The sequence below is a fragment of the Elgaria multicarinata genome, chromosome 9, assembly GCF_023053635.1.
Source record: "Elgaria multicarinata webbii isolate HBS135686 ecotype San Diego chromosome 9, rElgMul1.1.pri, whole genome shotgun sequence".
Lineage (NCBI taxonomy): Eukaryota > Metazoa > Chordata > Lepidosauria > Squamata > Anguidae > Elgaria > Elgaria multicarinata.
In genome coordinates, this window is record NC_086179.1 from 5,103,139 (window position 1) to 5,130,423 (window position 27,285).

Below are 27,285 nucleotides of genomic sequence, written 5' to 3' on the forward strand. Positions count from 1 at the left end.
GACTATGGGATACATCAGCTTTTTTGTAATTTTTGTATAATAATAAATGGGTTTCTTGTTAATCATCCTTCTCCACTAGTGGTTCGAGTAGTTGTGTGTGTTCTAGCACCTTATATATATATATATTACTCCTTTTCATATGGTCACCCTAAACTAGAGGAAAGGGGACATGGTTCCCTGGGGGCACCACAGGTCCTGGATTATAGAAGCTCCGAAAAATACACGTACAGATCCATTAATAGGGTATCGACCCTGGCATTGGAGGAACCTATCGGATTCCCCATTCCAAACTGACCCCCGCCCCCTGCCCACAATAATGGGAGTCGCTGAAGTGAATGTCAAGATAATAGGGCTGGAATTTGGTGATGCTGAAATCCGACCAAGGACACAGTTCTTACATCTAAAAATCCCCTTTCCCCATTTGCCTTCCTTCTTCAGCATTAACAGTTCTATTACATCTGCTGCGTGGCCTGGCCTTGCATCTGCTTCGGAGGTAATGACTGAAAAAGATTTTTACGCAGAAAGAATGAGGTGGCAGGTGCATGAGTTGTTCCGTTGAAGGGAGATTGCGCCATGAATCAACAACACTTAATGGCTCACATCAATTTTCAGCTATTTGTTGAATGAGGATGTATAAGTCATGGTATTCGTTATTTTTTCCCCTCCAAACCAAGTAGCATATTTTTATTTCAAATCTGGATCACAAGTATCAGTTCAAGAACAGAGCAATCTTGCAGGTCAGCCTCTCCCAACTCTGGGATCCCTAGATCTGCTGGATTGCCACGCTTTGCCACTGTTCAGATGACCCGCGAAGCCATGGTGGTGAAGCGTATTGAGCGAAACATTATGGCTCAGCAATACTACAAACAAGAAGGACCTTGGAATTGTTGTAGATCACAAGCTGAATATTTATTTATTTATTTATTTATTTATTTATTTCACTTATATACAGCCGGGGCTCTCTGGGCGGTTTACAGAAATTCTAAAATTAAGATAAAAACGAGTATATAAAATTTAAAATTCTAAAACACAGAACATACACACATAAAGCATTAAAAACCGTTAAAAAAACCTAAACATGTGGGTGATTAATATGAGCCAACAGTGTGATGTGGCTGCGAAAACCGCCCAGAGAGTAAATCTGTAAACAGCCCAGAGAGACCTGGCTATGGGAGCGGTATATAAGTGTAATAAATAAATACATAAATAAATAAAGCAAATGCTATTTTGGGTTGCATTAATAGAAGTATAGCTTCCAAATCACGTAAGGTACTGGTTCCTCTCTATTCAGCCCTGGTTAGGCCTCATCTAGAGTATTGCGTCCAGTTCTGGGCTCCACGATTCAAGAAGGACGCAGACAAGCTGGAGCGTGTTCAGAGGAGGGCAACCAGGATGATCAGGTGTCTGGAAACAAAGCCCTATGAAGAGAGACTGAAAGAACTGGGCCTGTTTAGCCTGGAGAAGAGAAGGCTGAGTGGGAGACATGATAGCACTCTTCAAATACTTAAAAAGTTGTCACAAAGAGGAGGGCCAGGATCTCTTCTCGATCCTCCCAGAGTGTAGGACACGGAATAACGGGCTCAAGTTACAGAAGCCAGATTCCAGCTGGACATCAGGAAAAACGTCCTGACTGTTAGAGCAGTATGACAATGGAACCAGTTACCCAGGGAGGTTGTGGGCTCTCCCTCACTAGGGGCCTTCAAGAGGCAGCTGGACAACCATCTGTCAGGTATGCTTTAGGGTGGATTCCTGCATTGAGCGGGGGGTTGGACTCAATGTCCTTATAGGCCTCTTCCAACTCTACTATTCTATGCCATGTGAACCATGGCTTAGCATGTCGCGTGAACCATTCCTAGCCATGGTGACTACATAACCACAGTTTAAACATGTTCACTAACCACTCGCTGCAAAACCATGTCTTAGCGGATTGTCTGAACAGGCCCCTTGTTTTACAATGGAGTTTTCCAATTAAAAAAAATGTATATAGAAATGCAGATATTGGTGATGGTGGTGGAATAATCCTCAAAAATATATTATAATAGGAAAATTGCTTACATAAAATGTGTACGTCAGGCAAAGATGCAGAGAAAAATATACATATCAGGGAAAATGTGCACCAAAATGCGGATTAATTTTCATGGCCACTTTAATAAAGACATCAAACTGAATCGAAGGTAAGACTGGAGAAATTCTCAAAGTTTGAGGCAAACTGAACGTAAGATTGGAAAAATGGCAATGGGAGACAAAACGAATTGGGGAGATTCATCGATCCCTTGTCTGAGGTGGGTGGCGGGGAGGGGGGGTTCATCGCTTGCTGTCTTTTAACTGGAGGTGATTTATTAGCCAATTATAGCTACTTTAACTACACTCTATAACTACACTCTATAAGAACTGGGAGCTTTTTGAAATCTTTTCAAGAAATTGAGAGCATTATCTGACGGCTTGAATACGTGAAAATGATACGGTGGTAAGCCTTGAGAGGCTTTAGTATATTTTTGTATAATCAACTTAGGTTTTTTGATAGTTTATAATTATAATTACAAGTTTAACTATTTCTTCTTTAGATAAACCTTGGAGGGCTCCACTCTAAATGTATAGCCGCGGCTCCTTTTGTGAACCAGTTGGTAAGGCCAATATACTCTGTTTTTTGGCACTGTGTGTAGTAAATGACAACGAATTTGATTGATTACAAATGTTGAGTAAGGTGTTTTTGTATCATTCTACAGCGTCCTACTGACGAAGAATTCTCGAAACAGAACTTGTACCGGACTACTGTTTATTAGACGCTTTATGAAATTATTTATTAGATGCATATTTATGAGATCATTGATTCTTGTCACGAATGTTTAATGGATGCCAACTTTTTTTAGGCTTCATTATGAATGTTTGATGAACATCTTGTAAATGTTATCTATATGCCTGTCTTTTGTACATTTGGGATATCTTTTGAATTATTTGTCTATAAAACTTTCTTAGTACCTTTGTGGTTGAGTGTTATCACTCCTATTGTACTATTTTAACTGGAGATGCCATGGGTTGAAACTGGAATTTCTGCATACAAAGCAGCTGCTCTGCTCTTGAACTAGGACACGCGTGCACACTCAGCACAACCCAGTTCTATTTTATATATTTTATTGCTATAAGCCGTCATGGGAGGGCTTCTACTTTGAAAGGCAGCCAAGAAATGTTTTAAATAAGTAAACAAATTTGGTTTGCTGTTCTGCACACTAGTGACAGCCTAGAACAGCAACCTCCCAACTTGGCATCCTCCAGATATTGAGAGCTGTTATCCAAATACATCTGGAGGGTACCAGGTTTGGCTAAGCTTAGAGCTCTCCTCTCTCGCACTATGCAAGCCTTACACTGGGGCAGTGGAGGCTGGTGGCTCCAATGCCAAAGGGGCGGTACAACTTCTAAATGAGTTATTCAAGGTGCTGAATCCAGTTTGGAGCAAGGTTTCAGCACCTTGGAGAGCTCCTTTAGAGGTCCGACTGGTTCTGACTGAAGTCTGTTGCGGGTTCATTGCCCCACTGACTTTGGAGCCACCAGCCTCCACTGGCGTGGCTACCTGGAGAATGCCAAAGGCCTGCTGCTCAATAGCCCTGCTCTAAGCCTAACCTATCTCATTGGGTCACTGTGAGGATAAGCAAGGTAAGCTCCAAACAACATTACAGACATTGGGAGGTATTTTTTAAAAATAAGGCGGTGACTAATGAGTGCGGCAATTTGTAAGTACTATCAGCATGGCACATTATGATTTGCTCTTAGTCCCACTGCTGGAGACAGGGTACTGGGTTTAGAGTTAGACAGACCATTAGTTCGATCCATTCATGGTCAAAAGATGATGGGGCTGTATTCCAACTCACCGCGAATCCAGGCAATCCAGGTTCTCCAAGTTCCCCCTGCCAGAAAAGCAAACATAAATCAATCATCTGGAGAAGAGAGGGTCACAACCTGCTTGCCTGAGGGAACTGGATCCCATCCTTCAATGTGGGAGGAATCCAGTTTGGGAGGAATCTGGTTTGTCACCAGCTCGGCCCCCTCTAGATGCCCGCTCATGGACCCCTGGGCTTGCCCGACTGGGCATGAACCAACCCTGCTTGTCTGCGAGCTGCCATTTTACACAAAATCGCAAGTAAGCCTTTGATGGAAATCACCAGTTTGTGCAAAATGGCGGACATAAATAGCGTGATTTCGTGCAAAATCGCAGGCGTAAATGGTCTAATTAGAAGGCCGCCATTTTGTGCAAAATGGTGATTTCGGTAAAAGAGTTACCTGCGATTTTGTGTAAAATGGTGGCTGGTGGGAAAGCAAGACATTCATGGACTGTCCGGCATCTTGTACCGTGTGCCTGCCAGGGACGGAAAAGCAGCGCACGAGGCCGGCATGAGGGACTTTGCCCATCCTTATTTTCAACTGGGTGCTTTTTGACCCATTTCTAGAGATACATTTGGGGCAGGATCTTGCTTGGGCGGTTCTGGGCAGTTCTTATTCTTATTATAGTTATATTCCGCCTTTTCCCCAGTACTGGGACTCAAGGCAGTTTACAAGTTTAAAACATGTACAATTAAAACATATAAATATAAATTACAAAAGTTAAAACCTTCAGTAAAATTAAAAACATGTTAATTTTTTAAAAAATTGTAACAGGTTAAAAAGGGGGCGGGGCAGGAGGCCCAATACGTTAACACAGGTCCAGTATAATTCCAAAAGCCTGCCAGAACAAAAAAGGTTTTGCCTGCCTCCAAAACTGTAGCACAGAGGGAGCCAGCCTACCCTCCCTGGGAAGGGAGTTCCAGAGCCTTGGAGCAGCCACCGAGAAGGCCCTGTCCTGCGTACCCATCAGGCATGCCTGGGTTGTTCATGGGATTGAGAGAAAGTCCTCTCCAGAAGATGTCAGAGCACGGGCAGGCTCATATGGGAGAATACGGTCTGGACCCAAGCCGTAGAGGGCTTTATAGATGATAACCAGCACTTTGAATTGTGCCCGGAAACAGACTGGAAGCCAGTGGAGCTGTTTTCACAGGGGAGTTGTCTGCTCCCTGTAACCAGCCCCGGTCAACACTCTGGCTGCAGCTCTTTGAACCAGCTGCAGCTTCTGAACACTCTTCAAAGGCAGCCCCACGTAGAGCCCGTTACAGTAATCCAATCAGGATGTAACTAAGGCATGTGTTCTTGCATGAGTCCCAGTGATGACTGACACCTGCTCCATCCAATATGGAAGCGAGTACTGAATCTGCCCTGCCCTCAGGAAGCTTTTAATGACTAAATGCAAGCAGGGCAGGAAGAGGAGATAGCTATTTATTAGGATGGAGGTACTTCTTATTGAGATCCAGTTACATGGACTCGCATCAGATTGTTGGCTTCTCAGCTACTTGGAAGTGATGGAAGAAGGCACTTGGACAATATCAGGCAGGCAAGCAGGCAAAGAAATTTCTACCATCACTTGCCTTGTGGGATGGATCGTTATGAGTGCTTATTTTTAAATGTCGTTCATAGTGGGTTCTATTAGTGTGTTGTTGTCTTACTCATAAGCTGCCTTGGAAGGATTTTTTATCTTGAAAGGCAGGGTATACATAAATGTAATAAATAAATAAATGAGTTGGATGTTTTAGTTGCAATTAAGAACATAAGAAGAGCTATGCTGGTTGAGACCAAGGGTCCATCTAGTCCAGCACTCTGATCACACAGTGGTCAACCATGAGAGCCAGCGTGGTGTAGTGGCTAGAGTGTTGGACTGGGAGTCGGGAGATCCGGGTTCTAGTCCCCACTTGGCCACGGAAGCTCACTGGGTGACTTCGGGCCAGTAACAGACTCTCAGCCCAACCCACCTCACAGGGTTGTTGTTGTGAGGATAAAATGGAGAGGAGGAGGATTATGTACACCGCCTTGGGTTCCTTGGAGGAAAAAAGGCGGGATATAAATGTAATAAATAAATAAATAAAATAAAATAAACCAGCACTTGACCAGGAACCTACAAGCAGGACCTGTGTGCAACAGCACCCTCCCACCCATGTTCCCCTACCAACTGGTGCACACAGGCTTACTGTCTCTGATACTGGAGGTAGCACACAGCCATGGATAGCTTTCTCGTCTAGGAATTTATCCAACCCTCCTTTAAAGCCATCCAAATTGGTAGCCATCACTACATCTTGTGGTAGCAAATTCCGTAGTTTAACTATGCACCACATAAAGAAAGGCTTCCTTTTATCTGTCCTGGATCTCCCACCAATCAGCTTAATGGGATGACCCCCCCCAGGCTCTAGTATTATGAAGAGGAAGAAAAATGTCTCCCTGTCCACATTCTCCACATCATGCATAATTTTGTACACCTCTACCCTGTTTCCCCTCAGTCTCGTTTTTTCCAAGCTAAACAGTCCGAGCTGTTGTAACCTTCCCTCCTAGGAGAGATGCTCCAGCCCCTGAATCATTTTAGTTGCCCTTTTGGGGACCAGTTTTAATTTAGAGGGAACCATGTATATCAGACTATGTCTAAAATAGAAGGAAGGATAGAAGGCAGGGAGAGAGGCAGGTGTGGTGGTTCTTCGTCACAGAGAGAAACAGTTATTTGGGAGCAGAGAACTTCCTTCAGTTTCTTTGTTATTAATTCCTTGGGTTGCCTCAGTGAAAAGCCATACAGTAGGGTGACCATATGGAAAGGAGGACAGGGCTCCTGTATCTTTAACAGTTGCATAGAAAAGGGAATTTCAGCAGGTGCCGTTTGTATATATGGAGAACCTGGTGAAATTCCCTCTTCATCACCACAGTTACAGCTGCAGGAGCTATACTAGAGTGACCAGATTTCAAAGAGGGCAGGGCTCCTGCAGCTTTACCTGTTGTGATGAAGAGGAAATTTCACCAGGTTCTCCATATATACAAATGACACCTGCTGAAATTCCCTTTTCAATACAACTGTTAAATATACACTGACAGGCAGTGTGGTGTAGTGGCTAAGGTGTTGGACTGGGAGTCGGGAGATCCAGGTTCTAACCCCACTTGGCCATGGAAACCCACTGGGTGACTTTGGGCCAGTCACAGACTCTCAGCCCATGTTGAAGAGCCATGCTGGTTGAGACCAAGGGTCCATCTAGTCCAGCACTCTGATCACACAGTGGTCAACCATGAGAGCCAGCGTGGTGTAGTGGCTAGAGTGTTGGACTGGGAGTCGGGAGATCCGAGTTCTAGTCCCCACTTGGCCACGGAAGCTCACTGGGTGACTTCGGGCCAGTCACAGACTCTCAGCCCAACCCACCCCACCTCACAGGGTTGTTGTTGTGAGGATAAAATGGAGAGGAGGAGGATTATGTACGCTGCCTTGGGTTCCTTGGAGGACAAAAGCCGGGATATAAATGTAATAAATAAATAAAGATAAATAAAGATACAGGAGCCCTGTCCTCCTTTCCATATGGTCACCCTAATACAGGAGCCCTGTCCTCCTTTCCATATGGTCACCCTAATACAGGAGCCCTGTCCTCCTTTCCATATGGTCACCCTAATACAGGAGCCCTGTCCTCTTTTCCATACGGTCACCCTAATACAGGAGCCCTGTCCTCCTTTCCATATGGTCATCCTACATACAGCATCTCTGGGGAAATGTGTGAGACCGGAGCTGAGTTAGCATAATGGTTCACCCAGCTCAATCCAGCATATGTGTGAACAGTGGAACTCTTTTCCTGACCTTCTGCCCCACTGGTCCTCTGGTCCCAAACAGGCCCATGATTCCTTTTGCTCCTGCTTCTCCTTTCACCCCCTGAAGGAAAACACACACAAACAAAGAGGCAACACACAGAAGAACACAATTGTCAGAATTTTATCCGCCAGGTAACTCTCGGAGCTGAGGCAAATTTCCCTAGGTTTTCATTTTCGTATCAGTTTTCTTCCTCCCTTCCTCCCATTTATTTATTAGATTTCTAGACTGCCCCCATAGCCGAAGCTCTCTGAGGGGGAACCTTTTTCGACCAGGGAAAGAAACTGCATGAAAATCGAAAGCATCTCTCTGCATTTTGCCTAAGTCAGAGGCCTTAGCTAGACCTAGTGGTCTAGCGGGATGGAGGGATGAAGTTCGCGTAATTTTTTTATCGCGAGATCCCCTCTGTGCACACGTGGTGTGCGACGACCTCAGACGGAGAGGCGTCACGCCCGCCATTTTTTTTTTGTTAAAGGGTAAGATGAGCATAAAGGCTCGTGCGCAGGAGGTAGGGTTTTTTTTTAAAACTTATTTTCCCCACTCCCCCCCACCCCACCCCCCATGGGCATAGTGCTCCTGAGGAGTTCTACGCCCTGTGCGCGGGTCCCGGTTCCTCGTGAGGAACCTTGAGGAGCTGGGACAAACCACGGTGCCCAGCCACACGTTCCACAGTCTCGGGCTCAGAGGGAATTGCCCCGGGATTTCGCCCCGGGAATTGCCCCGGGATTTCAGACCTGAAGCCCACAAAGATGGGATTGATGCTATCTGTGAGCTATTGAGCTAAACAGCACAGGTCAGGGATGCACCTGAACCTTGGGAGCAAGGTAGCGGTGCAATCCTCGACCTCACATCACAGAGCTCAGGAAAGCTCCCCAGCCTGCCTGAGCAAAAGTTTAGGCAGAGCCAGTGGAGGCTGGTGGCTCTGATGTCAATGGGGCAGTGAATCCGCTCCAGGTTTTGGTCAGAACCAGCTAGAACTCTAGAACACCTATCCAAGGTATTCTGGTTCTGACTGAAACCCGGAGCGGATTCTCCACCCCAGTGTCATTGGATCCACCAGCCCCCACTGGGCAGAGTCTAATAATAATAATAATAATAATAATAATAATAATAATAATAATAATAATTTATGTATTTATTATTATTATGTATTATTATTATGATGATGTATTATTTATTATTATTATTATTATTATTATTATTATTATTATTATTATTTATTAAAGGAAGCCAGATTCCAGCTGGACATCAGGAAAAACTTCCTGACTGTTAGAGCAGTACGACAATGGAACCAGTTACCTAGGGAGGTTGTGGGCTCTCCCACCCTAGAGGCCTTCAAGAGGCAGCTGGACAGACATCTGTCAGGGATGCTTTAGGGTGGATTCCTGCATTGAGCAGGGGGTTGGACTCGATGGCCTTGTAGGCCCCTTCCAACTCTGCTATTCTCTGATTCTATGTTACCCACCTCTCCCTCTGGATCGAGGCGGGGCACAACACAAATGCAACATTATACAACTAATTAAAACATTTAAAACCAATACATCACTAAAAGCAGCACATCATTAAAAGGCAAATTTAAAATTCAACTGGGTAGGCCTGCCGGAAGAGATCAGTCTTTATGGCTTTCTTAAATTCCAGAAGACTGTTAAGTTGACAAATCTCTCCTGGCAAGCCATTCCACAAACTGAGAGCAGCAGAAGAAAAGGTCTTCTGGGTAATAGTTGTCTGCCTTGTTTTTGTTGGCTGGAGTAAATTCTTCCCAGAGGACCTGAGTGGGGGGGGGGCAGATTGTACGGGAGAAGGCAATCCCGCAGGGAGCCTGGACCCAAACCATGTAGGGCTTTAGAGGCAACAGCCAGACAGCCCTCCCACCAGCCCAAGTGACTATAGGCAGCGTCTGGGGCTTGGCCTAGGGCAGGGGCATCAAATCTTTTTGAGGGCTGAGTTTAGTTTTGGAGAAGCTTCCAAGGACACCATTCCAGTGGTGAGTGGGGAAGTGGGTGGGACCACAATATAAATTACCAGCATAGCTCTTACTGCCAGTAACTAAGCCTAAGGAGAGGCACTTCCACCTGACAGAATGGGGGTGGGGGGAGTATGCAAATGCCAGGTAACTAGCAAATGATTGGCAGTTGGAGGAAAGGGGTGGGGCCAGACGTTTGGGACCCTGGGCCTGCCAGAGGTTCAACATCCCTAGTCTAGGATGAGGCTGTTACCAGGTTTTATCCTGGTTGTGCTTTTTATACTGTATTTGTGTTTTTTAACCTGTTGGTTGTTTTATGATGGTTTTAATTTTTGTGAACCGCCCAGAGAGCTTTGGCTATTGGGCGGTATAAAAATATAATAAATAAATAAATAAATAAATAAAACTTTGACTATAAACCCCTTGGCAGAAGGAGCTGTCTTTTGAGCTTATGTTACTCTGTAAACAGAGGAAATACATATATACAAATTTGTGTAGTAGTAGTAGTAGTAGTAGTAGTAGTAGTAGGAACAATAAGCTTTTCATCTGACCAGATGACTATGCTATCCTTCCCCACACCTCCAATTTTAAAACTGTATCTCAACCATAGGCGTGCACAAGGGGTGTGCCGGGTGGGCCCGGGCACACCCTAATGTCTCAAGCAATAAGCATGGAATGGAGGGGGCCATTGAATAGGGATCCCGAGGGGGGTCCAGATGCAGTGGGAACGGTCCTTCAGCTGCCCTCCAGCAGCTTCACTGCCACCGCCACCAACAGCACGCTGTTGCTTCCAGCAGCAGGAGCAAAAAGGAATATTCATTTATTGCATTTCCATACCGCCCGATAGCCGAAGCTCGCTGGGAGCCTCTCTGCTGGGAGAGGCCCTTTGAAGAGGCCAGGAGGAGGAGCCTTGAGGGCTCATAAGCCCCTCCTCTAGCCAGTGCCACCACAAAGCCCCACCCATGCTGGGGCTTAAGGATCATCTCCTCATTACTAACAGGGACTGGCTGGCGAGACCACATCACGCCAGTCCTTTTACAACTTCATTGGCTGCCAGTCCAGGTCTGGGCCTGATTCAAAGTGCTGGTATTGACATTCAAAGCCCTAAACGGTTTGGGGCCAGGTTATCTGAAGGAACGCTTCCTCCCATATGTACCTGCCTGGACCTTAAGATCATCCACAGGGGTCCTTCTCCGTGAGCCCCTGCCAAAGGAAGTGAGGCAGGTGGCTACTAGGAGCAGGGCCTTCTCCGCTGTGGCACCCCGGTTGTGGAATGAGCTCCCTAAGGAGGTCCGCCCGGCACCTACACTGTACTCCTTTCGTCGCCAGCTGAAGACCTTTTTATTCTCTCAGTATTTTAACACTTAATTTTACCTTAAATTTAAATTTTACTGTTTTAACTCTGTATTTTAATCTTATATCAATTTTGCTGCGTGGTTTTATCCTGGTTGTGCTTTTGATACTGTATTTTGTATTTGTGATTTTAACCCGTTGGTTGTTTTATTATGGTTTTAATTTTCATGAACCGCCCAGAGAGCTTCGGCTATTGGGCGGTATAAAAACGTAATAAATAAATAAATAAATAAATAAATAAATTCCCTCCCCCCTCCCCTGTAATGGCCCTCCAGCACTCAGGCAACTGAATGTAGAATAGGGCTTCAGTGTCTACCGTGTTTAATAAATAAATGAATTAAAAATATGTCCTTAATGATTGAGCAAACGATTGCCTTTAAAAAAAGTAAAATAAAATCCCCTGTGCGCACCCCCTAATGAAAAGCGCTGCTCACACCTATGATCTCGACAAAATGCTGGGTACCTTTTCTCCGGCGGGTCCATCTTCCCCTTTCTCGCCTTTGTCGCCATCAAACCCCGGAGGGCCCCTTTCACCCTGAAGAGCAACAGAGATTATTCAAGAATCATGCAGAGGCCCATCTCTGATAGAACATCCCTATTTGCAAAGGAAAACACCTTTCTGTTGAGAAAGGAAAATATGAGCTTTGCTGCAGCCCATGGTTTGCATTAATCATGACTAAGGGCATGTCTAGACCATACTTTATCGCGGGGATTACCCTGGGATCATCCCTGTGCGTCCACATGATGCACAGGGTAGGGTGACCATAGGAAAAGGAGGACAGGGCTCCTGTATCTTTAACAGTTGCATAGAAAAGGGAATTTCAGCAGGTGTCATTTGTATGCATGCAGCACCTGCTGAAATTCCCTTTTCTATGCAACTGTTAAAGATACAGGTGCCCTGTCCTCCTTTTCATATGGTCACCCTAGCACAGGGGATCCTGGGGGCGAGGAGGGAACAACCCCCCATTTCCCCAGGATGACTGGGACAGCTTTTAGCCTGATTTTTCCCGCGGTTTCAGGACCGTCCCGAGACCGCAGGAGGTAACGGGCGGCCGTCCCAGTTTCACCTCGGCTCCTCGTGAGTAAACGTGAGGAGCCAGGCACGGAGCTCTTTAGGTTCTCCGTGCCCATTGGGGGTGGGATGTGGGGGGAGTGGGATCATTTTTTAAAAAACAACAAGCTGACCTAATCGTTAGAGCGCTCGTGCGCTCGTCTTCAGTAAAATGAAAACAAAAATGGCGGCTGCGACGTCCTCCTGCTTCCCTGGACGTCGCACGGCGTGTGTGGACAAAGGGGAGGATCTCACGATCAGCATATTGTGAGATCCTGCCCTCTTCCCTCCTCAGTGTAGACATGCCCTAAGAGTTTTATTCACGCAGGGAGCAATTTTAAATCAACAACGTTAATTTGGTCAACATAAGAATAAGCCTGCTGAATAAGGCCAGAGGCCCATTGAGTCCCAGCAGTGGCCAATTGGATGCCCCTGGGATCACAAGCAAGACATTCAAGGCCATGGGCCTCTTCTGCTGTCTTTCCCTAGCAACCAGGGGTGTAGCAAAGTCCTGACTCCTGCGCCCATACATCCCTGGCTCACAGGGATGCGGCCCTGGTACTTTTTTATTCGCAGGGATGCTGATGTTATTTCCTCCTCAGAATCCCCTGTTCCCTCTGAGCTTAGCTGCTGTCCTCACAGCAGCTATTGAGGTGGGGGGAGAATGAATATTGTTCCCTATTGTAATGCCATTATTTGGGTGTGGCTTGTCCTTAAATGGCGATTAAGGGCCATTAGCTTTACTGGGGATGAAAATTGCTGGAGGTGGTTTGTTGATACAGATCAACAGGGAGAATTTTTGGACTCTCCTTGTGCTCTGGGGGCCATCCTGCTGAGTGCCTGACTTCAGAATTCATCACTACCCCACCGGTATTCCGAGGCATGGAACTGGTTTATTAACATTCCCACCACCATCACGCAGAGCAACGTCTGATAGATGGCAGGATTCACGCTGCCGTAGCCAGCCGGTGGGACTGTAATAGATCAGACATCAGAACCAGTGAGGGCCACTGTCCAAAGAGCCACCCATCTCTGCCAGCTATGGAGAAGGCAAAACATCTGGCTCCAAGGGCCTTGCTAGACCTACCTGATAATCCGTCTGGGAGGCGGGGCGACGGCGCGCTACAGCTAGCGCATGCCGTCGCCCTTTTCCAGACGTCAGCACGCGAAGGGGCAAGAGAAAGCCCCGTCGCCACTCCGTGTTTCCCCCCTTAAAGGGCCATGTGCGCAGGAGCGCACTGCCGAAAAGGTAAGTACTTTTTTAAAAAAATTAAGGGTCCCCACTCCCCCTGCCCCTGATTCCCCCTCACAATGCCTGATGCCCCCTGCCTGCTCGCTCGCCCGTCCTCCCCCCTCCCCGATGCCCTGTCCCCCGTCCTTCTTTCCCCCCTCCCCGATGCCCACTCGCTCGCCCGTCCTTCTTTCCCCCTATCCCCGATGCCCACTCACTCGCCCGTCCTTCTTTCCCCCATCCCCGATGCCCGATGCCCTGTCCCCCGTCCTTCTTTCCCCCCCTCCCCGATGCCCACTCGCTCGCCTGTCCTTCTTTCCCCCGTCCCCAATGCCCACTCACTCGCCCGTCCTTATTTCCCCCATCCCCCATCCCCGATGCCCGATGCCCTGACCCCCATCCTTCTTCCCCCCCCTCCCCGATGCCCACTCGCTCGCCCGTCCTTCTTTCCCCCCGTTCCTGATGCCCGTGCCCGTCCTTCTTCCTCCCCCCTCTCTCCTGCCGGGTCCGGCCTTTCCCCCGGCCCATATCTCCCCCCCCCGTGATTCCCCCCCCTGGCCCAACGGGCACAGCTCTCTTATGAGCGCTGTGCCCAGTCTGTGGCTTCTCCCAGCTACTCGCGAGTAAGTGAGCAGCCAGGAAAAGTCACGGACCCTGCTAGACCTTCCGAATCCAGTTATGCCGGTTCAAGCGAGGTCTTAGCCTGGCCTGACCCCGGAATCCTCTGTGCATCATCTGGATGCACAGGAGGGAGACCGGGCCTCACACCGCGCTAACGCCTCGTCTAGCAACAGCCCAAGTGAATAGTAAGAAGACACAACTTACTGGATCTCCTTTATTGCCTTTATAGCCTTGAGGTCCAAATATCGTCATGGGGTCTCCCTGTGATACAAGCACATGACAGGTACAAGAACGTGACCTGGCTGGTTGTAATCTGCTCTGGGAGTCTCTTGACTAAATGCTTTGAATTAATAAATAAATGGAAAGGACCCTGAGAGCAGCCCATGTTTCCTATAGAACCAGAAATGACGATGGGCATGCATCATATATAAACATCCAAGGTTTTGAACCGCTTTCAGCCTGAGGACCAAATCCCATTTCAGAGAAGCTCTCAGGTGGCTGCATTTGGGGATGACGGAGGAATCCGGCTAGGGGGTGGAACTCGACACGCTTTCAGTGGCTTGGATCCTTGGTAGTTGGTAGGGATGTGCTCTGCTTCTCCTCGGACTGGAGAAGCAAGAGCAGATCGGGGGCTTCGCCTCTGCTTAAGGTGGAGGCGAAGAGGATCGGGGGAGCCGCTGCGTTGCGGAGCAGATCGAGGTGAAGGCGGATCCTTCGCCTCGATCTGGAGCTCCGCAAAAAAGGTAAGGGGGTTAACTTGGCCCTGCCGCTGTCGCTGCTGCCCATGCGGCGACGGTGGCAGAGCCAGATAAGGGGGAGGGGGGTCTTACTTCCATCCGTCCGCGGTCCCGCAGCTGCTTCAACTGAGCCCGAGGACTCACACAGGAAGACCAGGCCGCAACTGGTCTTCCTGGTTGAGGCTTCGGGCTCCGTTGAAGCAGCCGCGAGTCCGTGGACGGATGGAGGTAAGGGAGAGGAGGGAGGGGGGTTACCTGGCCCTGCCGCCGCCCGTGCGGTGACGGTAGCAGACCCAGGTAAGGGGGAGGGGGTCTTACCTGCGTCCATTGCAGCCTGTCGCCCCCTTCACTAGAGCCCGTGGCTCAACCAGGAAGTGTAGGCCGCAGTTCCTGGTTGAGCTGCGGGCTCTAGTGGAGCTGGGATGGGCTGGGACGGATACAGGTAAGGGGGAGGAGGGAGGGGGCCTTACCTGGTGCCACTCCCCGCCACTGTGGAGCTCCGATTCGGAGCCGGAGCTCCGCAGGGGAGCGACCCCTAGGCGGATCGAGGCGGGGTGGGGCTGGCCCAATCCGCAATTTGCGGATCGGGAGCGAAGAGGATCGGGGGGTCTGTGCACATCCCTAGTAGTTGGCCAAGCTTGGTCTGCAGCTAGCGGATTTTCTGTGTTTAGTTTTAATTTGCAGGAGTAGACATTTGCACAAATTGTGATTTGTGCCATTTGTGCAAATTGCGGCTGAAATTTGCCCAAATTACACGAATTGCGGCTGAAATTTGCATAAAGCGCAGAAATTGTGCCCGTGGTTCGCGCAAATGTCTGTTTGCATGCACAATACAGAAAAAGTCCACTGATTTTGGGGAGAAACATGTGGCTTGGCTTGCAAACGCCAGTCGAGTCAAGTGGCCACAAAACGCCTCCCCAAAGGGCCAGATTTCCTGGCAACGGACATCCCTAGCTGCATTCCAGAGGTGGGCTGGGCTGAAGGGGTAGGGCTGAAATGCAACCAACCAACCAACAACAAGCCTATTTTAGCTTAGCACATGTACTGCCAGTAATTTAAGGTGATCCTATGAAAAGGAGGACCGGGCTGCTGTATTTTTAACAGTTGTATTGAAAAGGAAATTTCAGCAGGTGTCATTTGTATATATGGGGAACCTGGTGAAATTCCCTCTTCATCACAACAGTTAAAGCTGCAGGTGCCCTGCCCTCTTTTAAAATGGTCACTCTAGTATAGCTCCTGCAGCTTTTATTGTTGTGATGAAGAGGGAATTTCACCAGGTGCTGCATGCATACAAATGACACCTGCTGAAATTCCCTTTTCTATGCAACTGTTAAAGATACAGGAGCCCGGTCCTCCTTTTCATATGGTCACCCTAAGTAATTGAGCCTAAGGAGAGGGATCTCAACCTTTTAGAACTGGGGGAAAAAACTGTACGAAAGCCAGGAAACCACCAAACAACTGGAGTTTGAGGGGAAAGTAGTGGCACCTGGGGAAGGAGGCATCGCTATCTGGGGGACCCCAGCAGGCTGGATTGGGCTTTCATTGCTGAGGTTCACCACCACTGAAACACACAAAACAGTTATGCTTCACAATCTCCCCTCCCTTTCTGAGCTGGATCACGTCTATTCCTACTTAACCAATAGAAAACCAAGGCCAAGAGTGACACACAGAGGAGGGCCAGGATCTCTTCTCGATCCTCCCAGAGTGCGGACCACGGAATAACGGGCTCAAGTTACAGGAAGCCAGATTCCGGCTGGACACCAGGAAAAACTTCCTGACTGTTAGAGTGGTACGGCAATGGAACCAATTGCCTAGGGAGGTCGTGGGCTCTCCCACATTCAAGAGGCAGCTGGACAGGGATGCTTTAAGGTGGATTCCTCTCCCCGCTGCTGCTACCTCCCCCTCCCACAAAGACTGAGTTTCCAGGGGCAGGGAGGGTGATCTCTGAGCCAGGGCCCCCTGTTTGATAAGCTCCTGGGAAGATTCCTCCTTGACTACTGGAGGGTTTTGGAGAATCATAAAATCATAGAAAAGTAGAGTGGAAGGGGGCTATAAGGCCATCGAGTCCAACCCTCTGCTCAATGCAGGAATCCACCTTAAAGCATCCCTGACAGGTGGTTGTCCAGCTGCCTGTTGAATGAACTGTTAGAGCAGTACGACAATGGAATCAGTTCCCTAGGGAGGTTGTGGGCTCTCCCACACTAGAGGCCTTCAAGAGGCAGCTGGACAACTATCTGCCAGGGATGCTTTAGGGTGGATTCCTGCACTGAGCAGGGGGTTGGACTCGATGGCCTTGGAGGCCCCTTCCAACTCTGCTATTGTATGATTCTATGATTCAAGTCCTCCCAGTGAGTCCTTGGTGCCAAAGACATTTGAACTCAGCCCCCTGTCCCAAATCCAACTCTCTGTTCAAACCAGCTCTTCCGACGTTCACCCCATGTCTACAAATTCAGGACACAAGGACAACTCGTAGTGAACTCCCCCCCACCCCCAACAAATCATCTACCTCCGTTTTTATTAAAAGTTTCTGGTCCCTAATGTTGTGCAGCAAAGGTCAGTGAAAAACATGCGAGTGTAGGATGAAAGTTCAGAAGTGACTGAACCACTAGAATGTAGATTTATTGGCCAAAAGGTGCTGGTTCAGTTCAGTCAACACATTTCTCAATTGTGGTTTTAGAACTCCACGGTGGTGTTTTTACACCACCGTTGAGAAATGTGTTGTCTGGAGGGAAAACTCCATGCAAAGGTGGAGGGTTTTTTTTTTTTTTTGAAAAACACTCCACACAGAATATCCACGCTGTGCAGAGGAGAGTTCCTGCACAACCGTTGTGTGGTGAGCTCTGTGGAGTTTTCCGTTGTGTTGAGTTGACTTTTCCCACTGGCTACAGAGTTCCCTGGCAAGAGCGGCAAAAGGAGGGAGTGCCGCTCTAGGAGAGCAGCCAGGATTGTTTTATCACAGCAGTGGATGATGGGATACCATCAGGAGGACTGGGGAAGGAGAGAAGGTGGAGGAACTGCCAATCAAACATCACGATGGATTTTACTGAACTCCATGGTAGCCCACAGTCACACAACGGTGGTGTTAGAACATATTGTGTGGGGCGTATCTCCTAAAAAGTCAAGCGTTGAGTGGAGTTTTCACACTGCATTGACTAATGTGTTGTCTGAACTGAGTCACTGCCTTTCTGCCCTGCACAATTATTCCTCCATGAGCTGAGACGGGGCGTGGGGGCAGCAAATATTTCCTTATTTGCTTCTCCAAAAAGGGCTTTTTTAAAAAAATGGAGTTGTGTGCTGCCCATCTCTCCATCCCTGTATCATAGCCAATTGATCGACTAGCCATTTACCCTTCATTTTTCATCCCCCAATTCTTCCCTCTCCCTCCTACCCCTCCTTAAAAAACCACCCCTACCGCCCCCTAAAATTTTGCACTACAAGTTGCTCTGTCTATATCAGGAACAGCTGGGCCCAAGATAGGGAGGGGCTGCCGTGTCAACAGGCAAGAACCGTTCTTGACAGAGGGCTCATCTACACCAAGCAGGATATTCCACTGTGGAAGCGGTATATAAAAGGCAGGAGCCACACTACTGCTTTAGAGCGGTATTGAATTGCACTGCAGGATCTACACTACTGCCTTACAGTGGTAATGAAGTGCACTGACAACTGTTGGGGCCCATGACACATCTACACCAAGCAGGATATAGCACTACGAAAGTGGTATGAAAGTGGTCTATGGTCTGTGTCAATGGGCCCCAACTGTTGTCAGTGCACTTCAATACCGCTATAAAGCCGTAGTGTGGCTCCTGCCTTTTATATACCACTTTCATACCACTTTCATAGTGCAATATCCTGCTTGGTGTAGATGAGGCCTTACATAATAATTCAACAGAAAACACTGGCAACTGTTGCCTGCAATATAGGCCTTGTGTACCGAAGCACAAAAGGCTAGAATGGATGAAGGGCATATTTGCCAAAAAAGAAAAAGGTTAGAAATTCCTGCAGTAGAACATCCTCAGGATAATTATCTCTCCCATGCTGTTTAATCCGCCTCCTTACGCCTAATGTTTTATTCACCCTCTCTTTGGAGAGGGCATTACCCATTCCTTTGTGATGGGAAAAGGCTGCTCCCGCAGTCAGGCAGAATCAGAATACATTTGCCGCCAGCTCAGGCCCTCTTTGAAAGCTCCCTTCCTCAGAGGAGGAGGGCTCTTCGTCCCCAAACCTCCATTTCTGTCAAGCTGTTTCGGGTGGGAAGCCGGCTCAGCAGGGCTTTGATCCTGTATGAATGGAAGCAACGGGTGGGCGGGGAGGTTCTCTTGATATGTCTTTAAAACTGGGTCAACGTGACACTGCAAAGCCCCGCCCCCCACTGAAACCAAATCAGGACAGAGGCTAAACTCAGTGCTTAGGCCGTGGCTGTGCTGGCCGCTGGAGGCTTGTGGCTCCAGTGTCATGGGGTGGGGCATCTGCTCCGGGTTTCATTTAGAAAAATGCCAGTACTCTACAGAAGCTATTCAATAGGGCTGTGCACGGACCCCCCCGATCCGCTTCAGAGCCCGATCTAGACCTTCCGAATCGGGCCCGAGCCACCTCGGACCGATTCGGACCTCCCCGAATCCGCCTCGGACCCAGATCTGAGGCGAGATTCGGACCTTTGGTGCACAGTCCTACTATTCAAAGTGCTGAACCTATTTGGGGCAATTGGTTTCAGCCCCTTGAATAGGTGCTGAAGCCAATGTGAGCACATCCAGGCAGGCTGTAAATCAGTGGTTCCCAAACTTTTTCAGGTCACCGCCCCCTTGGTTCCACAAACTCATGCCCAGCGCCCCCTACCCTGCCCTATAAAAATCATTATTCAGAATAGCGGTTTTCAACGACCCACTAAGGAAGATAATAACAATAAAATTAAAAACAGTAACAATTAATTGAATATTTATTCAAAATCCAATTGCATTTTTTTGTTTATTCAATTAAACATAACTGATGAACTTGTTCCAGTGATATCATCTTTTCAAAATCTGATAGTCACTTAGCAAGAATATTAGATATCACATTTAGTAACTAGGGTAGAGTACCTCACTATTCTGTAAATTCTTAATGGGATGGATGGGCTTGATGAAGTGATACCAGTTTCCCAATGTCTGGTTTAAAGTCATTTAAGATGAGTCTTAAATCAACATGTTTAGTAATCTGGAGTCGATTCCTTTGCTTGGAGAGAAGTAGGCAGACCACACTAAAACCACGTTCCACCAAATATGATGTTGGAAATGCAACCGGGGGGATTCCACACGTCGTACTGAGGCCGCTCCCATGCGCCCCCAGTGCGCCCCCAAAGCGATCGTGTAGTTTGTTCTGACCCTATATTGTCAGCTTCACCCTACCCGGTGCCTGTATACACTTCCCTGTGCCTGTTTGCATTCTCTTTCCCTCCTTATTGTTTACTACAACTTTATTAGATTGTAAGCCTATGCGGCAGGGTCTTGCTATTTACTGTGTAATCTGTACAGCACCATGTACATTGATGGTGCTATATAAATAAATAATAATAATAATAATAAGAAGAAGAAGAGACGAGGAAGAGGTGTCCTTGCTGCTGCCGCCGCCACTCACCTACCTCCTTGCCGGCTGGGTTGGCGAGGAGGTAGGTGGGTGGCGGCGGTGGCAAGGACGCCTCTTCCTCGTCTCTTCTCCGGGCAAGCTACACAATTGCTTTGGGGGCGCACTGGGGGCGCATGGAAGCGCCCTCAGTACGACGTGTGGAATCCCCCCAGGAGCTTCTGAACCATTCTCCATAGTGCAGGATAGCGATCAGAAAGTTCCTTCTGTAACCAAAACTCCTGGTATGGAAAAGACCACCTCAAGTGCCCCCCTGCCGCCCCCTTGCCTCTTAACGCCCCCCTATGCAATCCCACCGCCCACTTTGGGAACCACTGCTGTAAATGCTGGAATAGGCGAAACTGAACATCGCTACCCATTTCACTTCTCCCTCCCTTTTCATTTCCTTCTCTGCATTGTTACCCAGGCGAAAGCCACCTCTTGGGTGAGCATCTCGGAGAGATGCCAACTGTTGGAGAGAAGTCAGTTACGATGGTCCATTTTACCTCTTCCACGTTAACCCCTTCACTTATCCCTTACCCTTTCTCCTTTGGGCCCAGGAAATCCAACATCACCCTAAAAAATACAAATGAAGTATAAGTGTAAAAGCAGGAATAGCTTAATACTGTCACATCATCACCTGAGGCCTTGGCTGAGTCGTAAACATAGACCTGACTCAGTGTTGGGAATCCCCTATGGTCATCCTGAGGGAGGACGGGCGGCCAACGGTTGAGGAAAGTTCTAAGGCAAGCGTCCTTCATCTCTACAAGCCAAGAACCCTGTAGTTGTCCTGTAGTAATGGGGATAGAGTCTCAGCCATAGCAGCCATGCCAGAAAGAGACATGGCAGGAAGGAATGGGCCTGTCACTGAGGTGATGGGGACACTGTCTCCTGCAGGCAAGGCCCCTGCTGCCTCACAGGAGATGGATGGTAGACAAGGTCCTTGCTGGAGTTGCAAGAAGGTATTTAAAAGCCCGGTGAGCAAAAGTCTGAGAGGGATCCCCATCTATTCTTGTGGCACCCAGGGAGATGGAGGAGGAGGAGGAGGAGGAGGAGGAGGAGGAGGAGGAAGAGGAGGAGGAGGAGGAGGAGGAGGACAATGGGTGAAGAAACCCCCTCTCTTCTCTGCCTGAGTCCTAGGGAGATGTGACAATGCTGAGCAGAGGAGGTTAAGGCCATTGACCTGCCACACTTAGTTGGTTTTGGCTTGAGTGGCCTTTGTAGGCTGAAGTTCACAAAGGAAATTGTAATTAGACTAGTGTCACTTTATTTATTTATTACATGTCTATACCGCCCAATACCATCTTTTGATAAAAGAAACTGAGTTTATTTTCAAATTCTGGCTTCAGCTATCACTTAGAATTGTACACTAAAAACATGGAAGAAGCAGTGGTGGGGCATAGGAAGAAATCTATGGTGTGGCCACACTTGGAATACTGTACATGGTTCAAACATAGAATCATAGAATAGCAGAGTTGGAAGGGGCCTACAAGGCCATCGAGTCCAACCCCCTGCTCAATGCAGGAATCCACCTTCAGGCATCCCTAACAGATGGTTGTCCAGCTGCCTCTTGAAGGCCTCTTGAAATGTGGGAGAGCTCACAGCCTCCCTAGGTCATGGGATCCAGTCAGGAAGTTTTTCCTGATGTCCAGCTGGAATCCAGCGTCCTGTAACTTAAGCCTATTATTCCGTGTCAAACAGGATACAGTAGATCTGAAAAATGTGCAGAAACTGAACTGGTCAAGGGGTTGTCGCCTGTGACACCTCCCCCAACAAGGAAAAAGGCCAAAGTAATTTGGGACTTTTCTGTTGTTTAAGGGGGAAAGTCAAGTGAGGAGAGATATGATAGAGACTGGTGAAGTTATGGAGGGGGCTTTGGGGGAAAAGTACAAAGGAATACTTTGTCCCTCACTAATGTGATTAGAACTCAGAGGCCACAGCTAGACCTAAGGTTTATCCTGGGATCATCCAGGGTTCGCCCCTGCCTGAGACTGGTGTGTCACCTAGATGAACAGGTTTGACCCCTGGATGATCCAGGGACAAACCTTAGGTCTAGCTATGGCCAGAGTCACCTAATGAAATTGATCTTTTCAGTATGTTCAGGCAGACAAAAGAAGATACTTCTTAACATTATTGTCATTCACTTATGGCATTTGCTGCCCCAAAATGTGATGATGTCCTCTGTGTGTGTGTGTGTGTGTGTGTGTGTGTGTGTGTACACACACACACACACACATATGAACAAGACAAAACCCATGTGGACTAGGATATTCAGAGGCAGTACACTGCAGGGTTTGAGGGCTCCCCGAAAGCAACTAGTTGTCTGAGTTAGGAAATTAGATAAGACCATGCTAGATCACACCAAGGTCCACCTAGACCAGCACTCTGTTCACACAGAGGCCAACCAGCTGTCGACCAGGGACCCAAAAGCAGGACATGGCTGCAACACCCATGTTGCAGCCACCCATGTTCCCCAGCAACCCACCCATGTTCCCCAGCAACTGGGGTACATAGGCATACTGTCTCAGATTCTGGAGGTAGATGATGGGCTCGAGAGCTTCGGCTATTGGGCGGTATAAAAATGTAATAAATAAATAAATAAATAAATAAATATTGTGGGGCTTGTTGCTTGGTTTGGTCGGAAGGGACATTTTTGCAATAACTTAAGCCCATTGATCTGGGCACATTTAGAACTGGGCATGTTCAGCCTGGAGAAGAGAAGATTGAGGGGAGACATGATAGCACTCTTCAAATACTTGGAAAGTTGTCATGCAGAGGAGGGCCAGGATCGCTTCTCGATCCTCCCAGAGTGCAGGGCATGGAATAATGGGCTCAAGTTACAGGAAGCTAGGTTCCGGCTGGACATCAGGAAAAACTTCCTGACTGTCAGAGTGGTATGACAGTGGAACTCATGAACTAGGGAGGTGGTGAGCTCTCCCACACTAGAGGCCTTCAAGATGCAGGTGGACAGCCATCTGTCAGGGATGCTTTAAGGCGGATTCCTGCATTGAGCAGGGGGCTAGTCTTGATGGCCTTATAGGCCCCTTCCTACTATTCTATGATGCTATGTGTGTATACATAGGGATGCTTTAGGGTGGATTCCTGCATTGAGCAGGGGGTTGGACTCGATGGCCTTGTAGGCCCCTTCCAACTCTGCTATTCTATGATTCTATGATACTGCAGGGATCAGATTTGGTAGACGAGGCGTGCACGACCCTTTTCAGCCCAAAGGCCAAATTCCATTCCAGAGAAGCTCTCAGGGGCCAAATTCCCGGGGCCAGTGGGGCCAAAGGTGAAAGGGGCACAGCCATCCATCCCCCCAAAAGCTCAGCATATTTTAGCTTAAAACTCTTACTACCAGTAGTTAAGACTTAGGAGGCGCATTTCAATCTTTCAGAATGGGGACTACACAAGAGCCAGAAACCATCAAATGGTTGGTGGTTTGGAGAAAAGGGCATGGCCTTCTGGGAAATCCAAAAGGCCAGATTTTGTTCCTAGGCTGGAGGTTCAACCCCCCCACCCCTGTGCTAGATAAGCCTCATAAAACATGATATGTAGGCGACAGTCCAAAAGGAGTAGCGAAACCGTTGGGATTTGTATGGCTGCCCTGCTGACAACATCTCAAGCTTTATGCAATGGTGGTGGTGGTGGGGAATGATTTCTCGACCTGGGATGCTCAGGATACAACATTTCGGTACTTTCTTACCTTTTCGCCTTTCAGCCCTGCAAGGCCATTCTGTCCCTGAAAACATACAAGGAAGAAAGAGAATTCCCAAGAGCGAACACGTCACAATATTGCCGCACTTGTGTGTCTGGGGCAGGGCTAAGCCTCAGCGAAGGCTGAAAGTAGGGAACACATCTTTGCGACTTCATTGTATTAATTACTGAATGAAGAAGTCCGACGAGTGCTGCTCGGCTGGCCCTGTTCTGGGAGCTTCTCCGGCTGAACGCTCAGTGATGCGCATTTTCCGGGGCCTCCAGAAAGTGTGCTTCCCTTCCCTCCCTGTGTGCCAATCGTGGCCTTAAAGGCCCTCTTAATCCAAGATTGAGGGGAGACATGATAGCACTCTTCAAATACTTGAAAGGTTGTCACACAGAGGAGGGCCAGGATCTCTGCTCGATCCTCCCAGAGTGCAGAACACAGAATAACGGGCTCAAGTTACAGGAAGCCAGATTCCAGCTGGACATCAGGAAAAACTTCCTGACTGTTAGAGCAGTACGACAATGGAACCAATGACCTAAGGAGGTTGTGGGCTCTCCCACACTAGAGGCCTTCAAGAGGCAGCTGGACAACCCTCTGTCAGGGATGCTTTCCGGTGGATTCCTGCATTGAGCAGGGGGTTGGACTTGATGGCCTTATAGCCCGCTTCCAACTCTACTATTCTATGATTCCAAGGCCATGATTGGTGTGTGTGTGTGTGTGGGAGAGAAATGTGATTTCCCCAAGGCTGGTGAAATCGCGTGTTTTCCCCTCCCACTCTAATGGCCACCACCGCCATAAGAATGGAGGGGGGAAATATGTGATTTCCCCAGCCTTGGGGAAATTGTGTCCTGTCCACCCCGCTGCTGATGGGGGCCTTAAAGGCCCTGTTAAGAGGGCCTTTAAGGTCCACATTGGCGGAGGGTGGGGAAATGCAATTGCATATTTTCCCCCTGCTCCAGTAATGGTGGCCACCATGACCACAGTATGGGAAAGGACAAAGGGCACGTGCAGGTCTGGGCGGAAGTAGGTTCCGCCCATACCTGCGCCCCCTTTGTCCTGTAGGCAGCGATGGGGCGAAAATCTGCCAGGAGTGTCTGTCGGGGCCCTGGGCTGGACCTGGGGGCATCCGCCACCCTCGCGGGCCCAGGTGGATTTTCGACCCATCACTAGTAGAAATGGAAGAGACTCTCAAGGAGCGTTCCGCCATGGTGATAGGGCACAGTTTTCCTAGAAAATCTCACCTAAATCCCTGCTGAGTTACTCATGTTAGTAGAGGAGTTGGCTTACAAAATTAAAACTGTAAGAATACACAAGGCACAATCGTGATGGGGGAAAAAAAAGATTACAGCACAGCAGGAAAAGATACCAGCACGACATTCTTACAGATTAAAAGACCAGATCTACACCTTGTGTCAAATCTCCCCCTGGCGCATTTATACCTCACAGGACATGCGATGACATTTGTTGCGGTGTTTTGGATAATGTGGAATAAAAACCAGGAAATAACACTATGAAAGCGGTATATAGAATATGTAAAGTGCCCCAACAGTTATCAGTGCACTTCACAACCACTAGAAAGCAGTAGCATACATCTGGCCCTAGAAAAATAAAAAGGTTTTCACCAAATGCTGAAAACAGAACCAGAACCAGACAAACCACTAGGACATACATTTAACTTAAGCATCATTTCACATCAAATTCAGCAGCAAGAGATACTTAAGGGGAATTATTTGAAATTAAAAAAAGTCAGTAACCAATAACAGGGCATCAGATTCGTTGCCACATTTAACTTGCTCTTACCACCATCCCAACAGGGCCACGAAGTCCCACAATTCCTTCTTCACCCTGTTAAAAAGAGGTCATGTTTACATCACTGCTTCTATAGAAACAGCAGTTCAGTTAACGCCAATGAACTTTTAAATGACAAAACTTTGGACAAGATGAATAACGGAAGCAAGAAGCATACCTTCTTTGATTTTAGATGATTATTTAAAAAATTATATTATATTTATTATAACACTTATATGCTCCCTTTTTTTTCTCTTACAAAGAACCCAAGGTGGCTTACGTGGTCCTCCTCTTCTCGATGTTCCTAGTTGGTTCTACATGGACCTATGGTCCGATTGGAGTCCATCAGAAGAAGAGCCTTCATTGTGGTGGCCCCCTTCACTATGGAATTCCCTACCATTGGAGCTCAGGCAGGCACCAACGTTGTGTTGTTTCCTGCACCTCCTGAAAATGTTGTTGCAATAAAAATCTGATGCCCAATTAGTCACAGGTACCCTTGAGCAGAGATGGGGGAGAAGTGAGTTCAGTTCCCATTTTAATGTGTACTTACTGAGTTCACACTTTCCAAACCACTATGCAGACTGAAACACTGTTATAGGCCTTAGCTAGACCTAAGGATTATCCCAGGCAAATGGAGGGGTCGTCCCTGCCTGCTCCTGGGATCCTCTGTGTGTCATTTGCATGCACAGGGATGATCCTGGGATATAGGCCTGGTCTGGTCTAGCCATGACCATACTTAAATATTATTTGTACTTTTCTGGTGCAATTTTCCAATCAAAATATGTGGACATAATTGAAAGGAACATACAAATTGAGAAGAAAAACTGGTTGGAAAAAATGTGTGTATTAAGCAAAATTGCATATATTAAGAGAAATGCACGTACACATCTTCGTGCAGACTTTATTTTTTAACGCACATTGGTGGAAAAATACAGGGAGGAAAAGAACTTGAAAACATGAGAAACTGAGCAAATTCAAATGGACCTACTCTTTACTTAGGGATGAGTAAGGTTCTTATTTTTTTTTCAACACTAGGTCGTCTGTTCCGATTCACCGTCAGTATGTTGTTGTTTTTAAATAGTCTGAATGGGAATGTATTCTTGTTCTCATTTTTAAAAAGTGTGCATTTTTTTACACATTTTCCAAACGTATGCAATTTAAAATGTTTTTGTGAACTGCATTCTTCGTGAACATCATAAACGTACAGATTTCAACATCGATCTGCATTCGACTTCACTTTTAAGTTCAGGAAATACAAAGCTGGTAATTTCACATTAAATGCTGAACCGACTTTCTCACCCATGGCTACCTTTACTAAAATCAGTTTTAGTTTTAAAATCAATTACTCTGACAGTTGAATCAATCAAAAGATTTTATATCTAGCTCTCTAGATACAGAGTGATAATATTTCCCATCTTACCTTTACATGGCAATACTAGGGTGACCATATTTTGGAAACCAAAAAGGAGGACAAAATGGCCGCCCTCAGGAGGCGTGGCCACCCCAACATGCCCACCCCCAAGGCGGAGCCAACTCAACATGTCCGGCCCCCAAGG

The 27,285-nt window shown here is 47.6% G+C and overlaps 1 protein-coding gene across 1 annotated transcript in view; it reads right to left on the bottom strand.

Annotated features, from left to right (window-relative positions):
* Positions 1-452: 452 nt before the first annotated feature.
* Positions 453-27,285, bottom strand: part of LOC134403961 (collagen alpha-1(VII) chain-like) — a 44,764-nt gene continuing 17,931 nt past the window's right edge. The window contains exons 5-11 of the mRNA XM_063134506.1: positions 25,742-25,786; positions 23,945-23,980; positions 20,779-20,814; positions 14,111-14,167; positions 11,467-11,538; positions 7,679-7,750; positions 453-500 (exon numbers count right to left, since the gene is read on the bottom strand). Coding sequence (XP_062990576.1) covers positions 453-500; positions 7,679-7,750; positions 11,467-11,538; positions 14,111-14,167; positions 20,779-20,814; positions 23,945-23,980; positions 25,742-25,786 — 366 coding nt within the window. The remainder of the gene's footprint in view (positions 501-7,678; positions 7,751-11,466; positions 11,539-14,110; positions 14,168-20,778; positions 20,815-23,944; positions 23,981-25,741; positions 25,787-27,285) is intronic.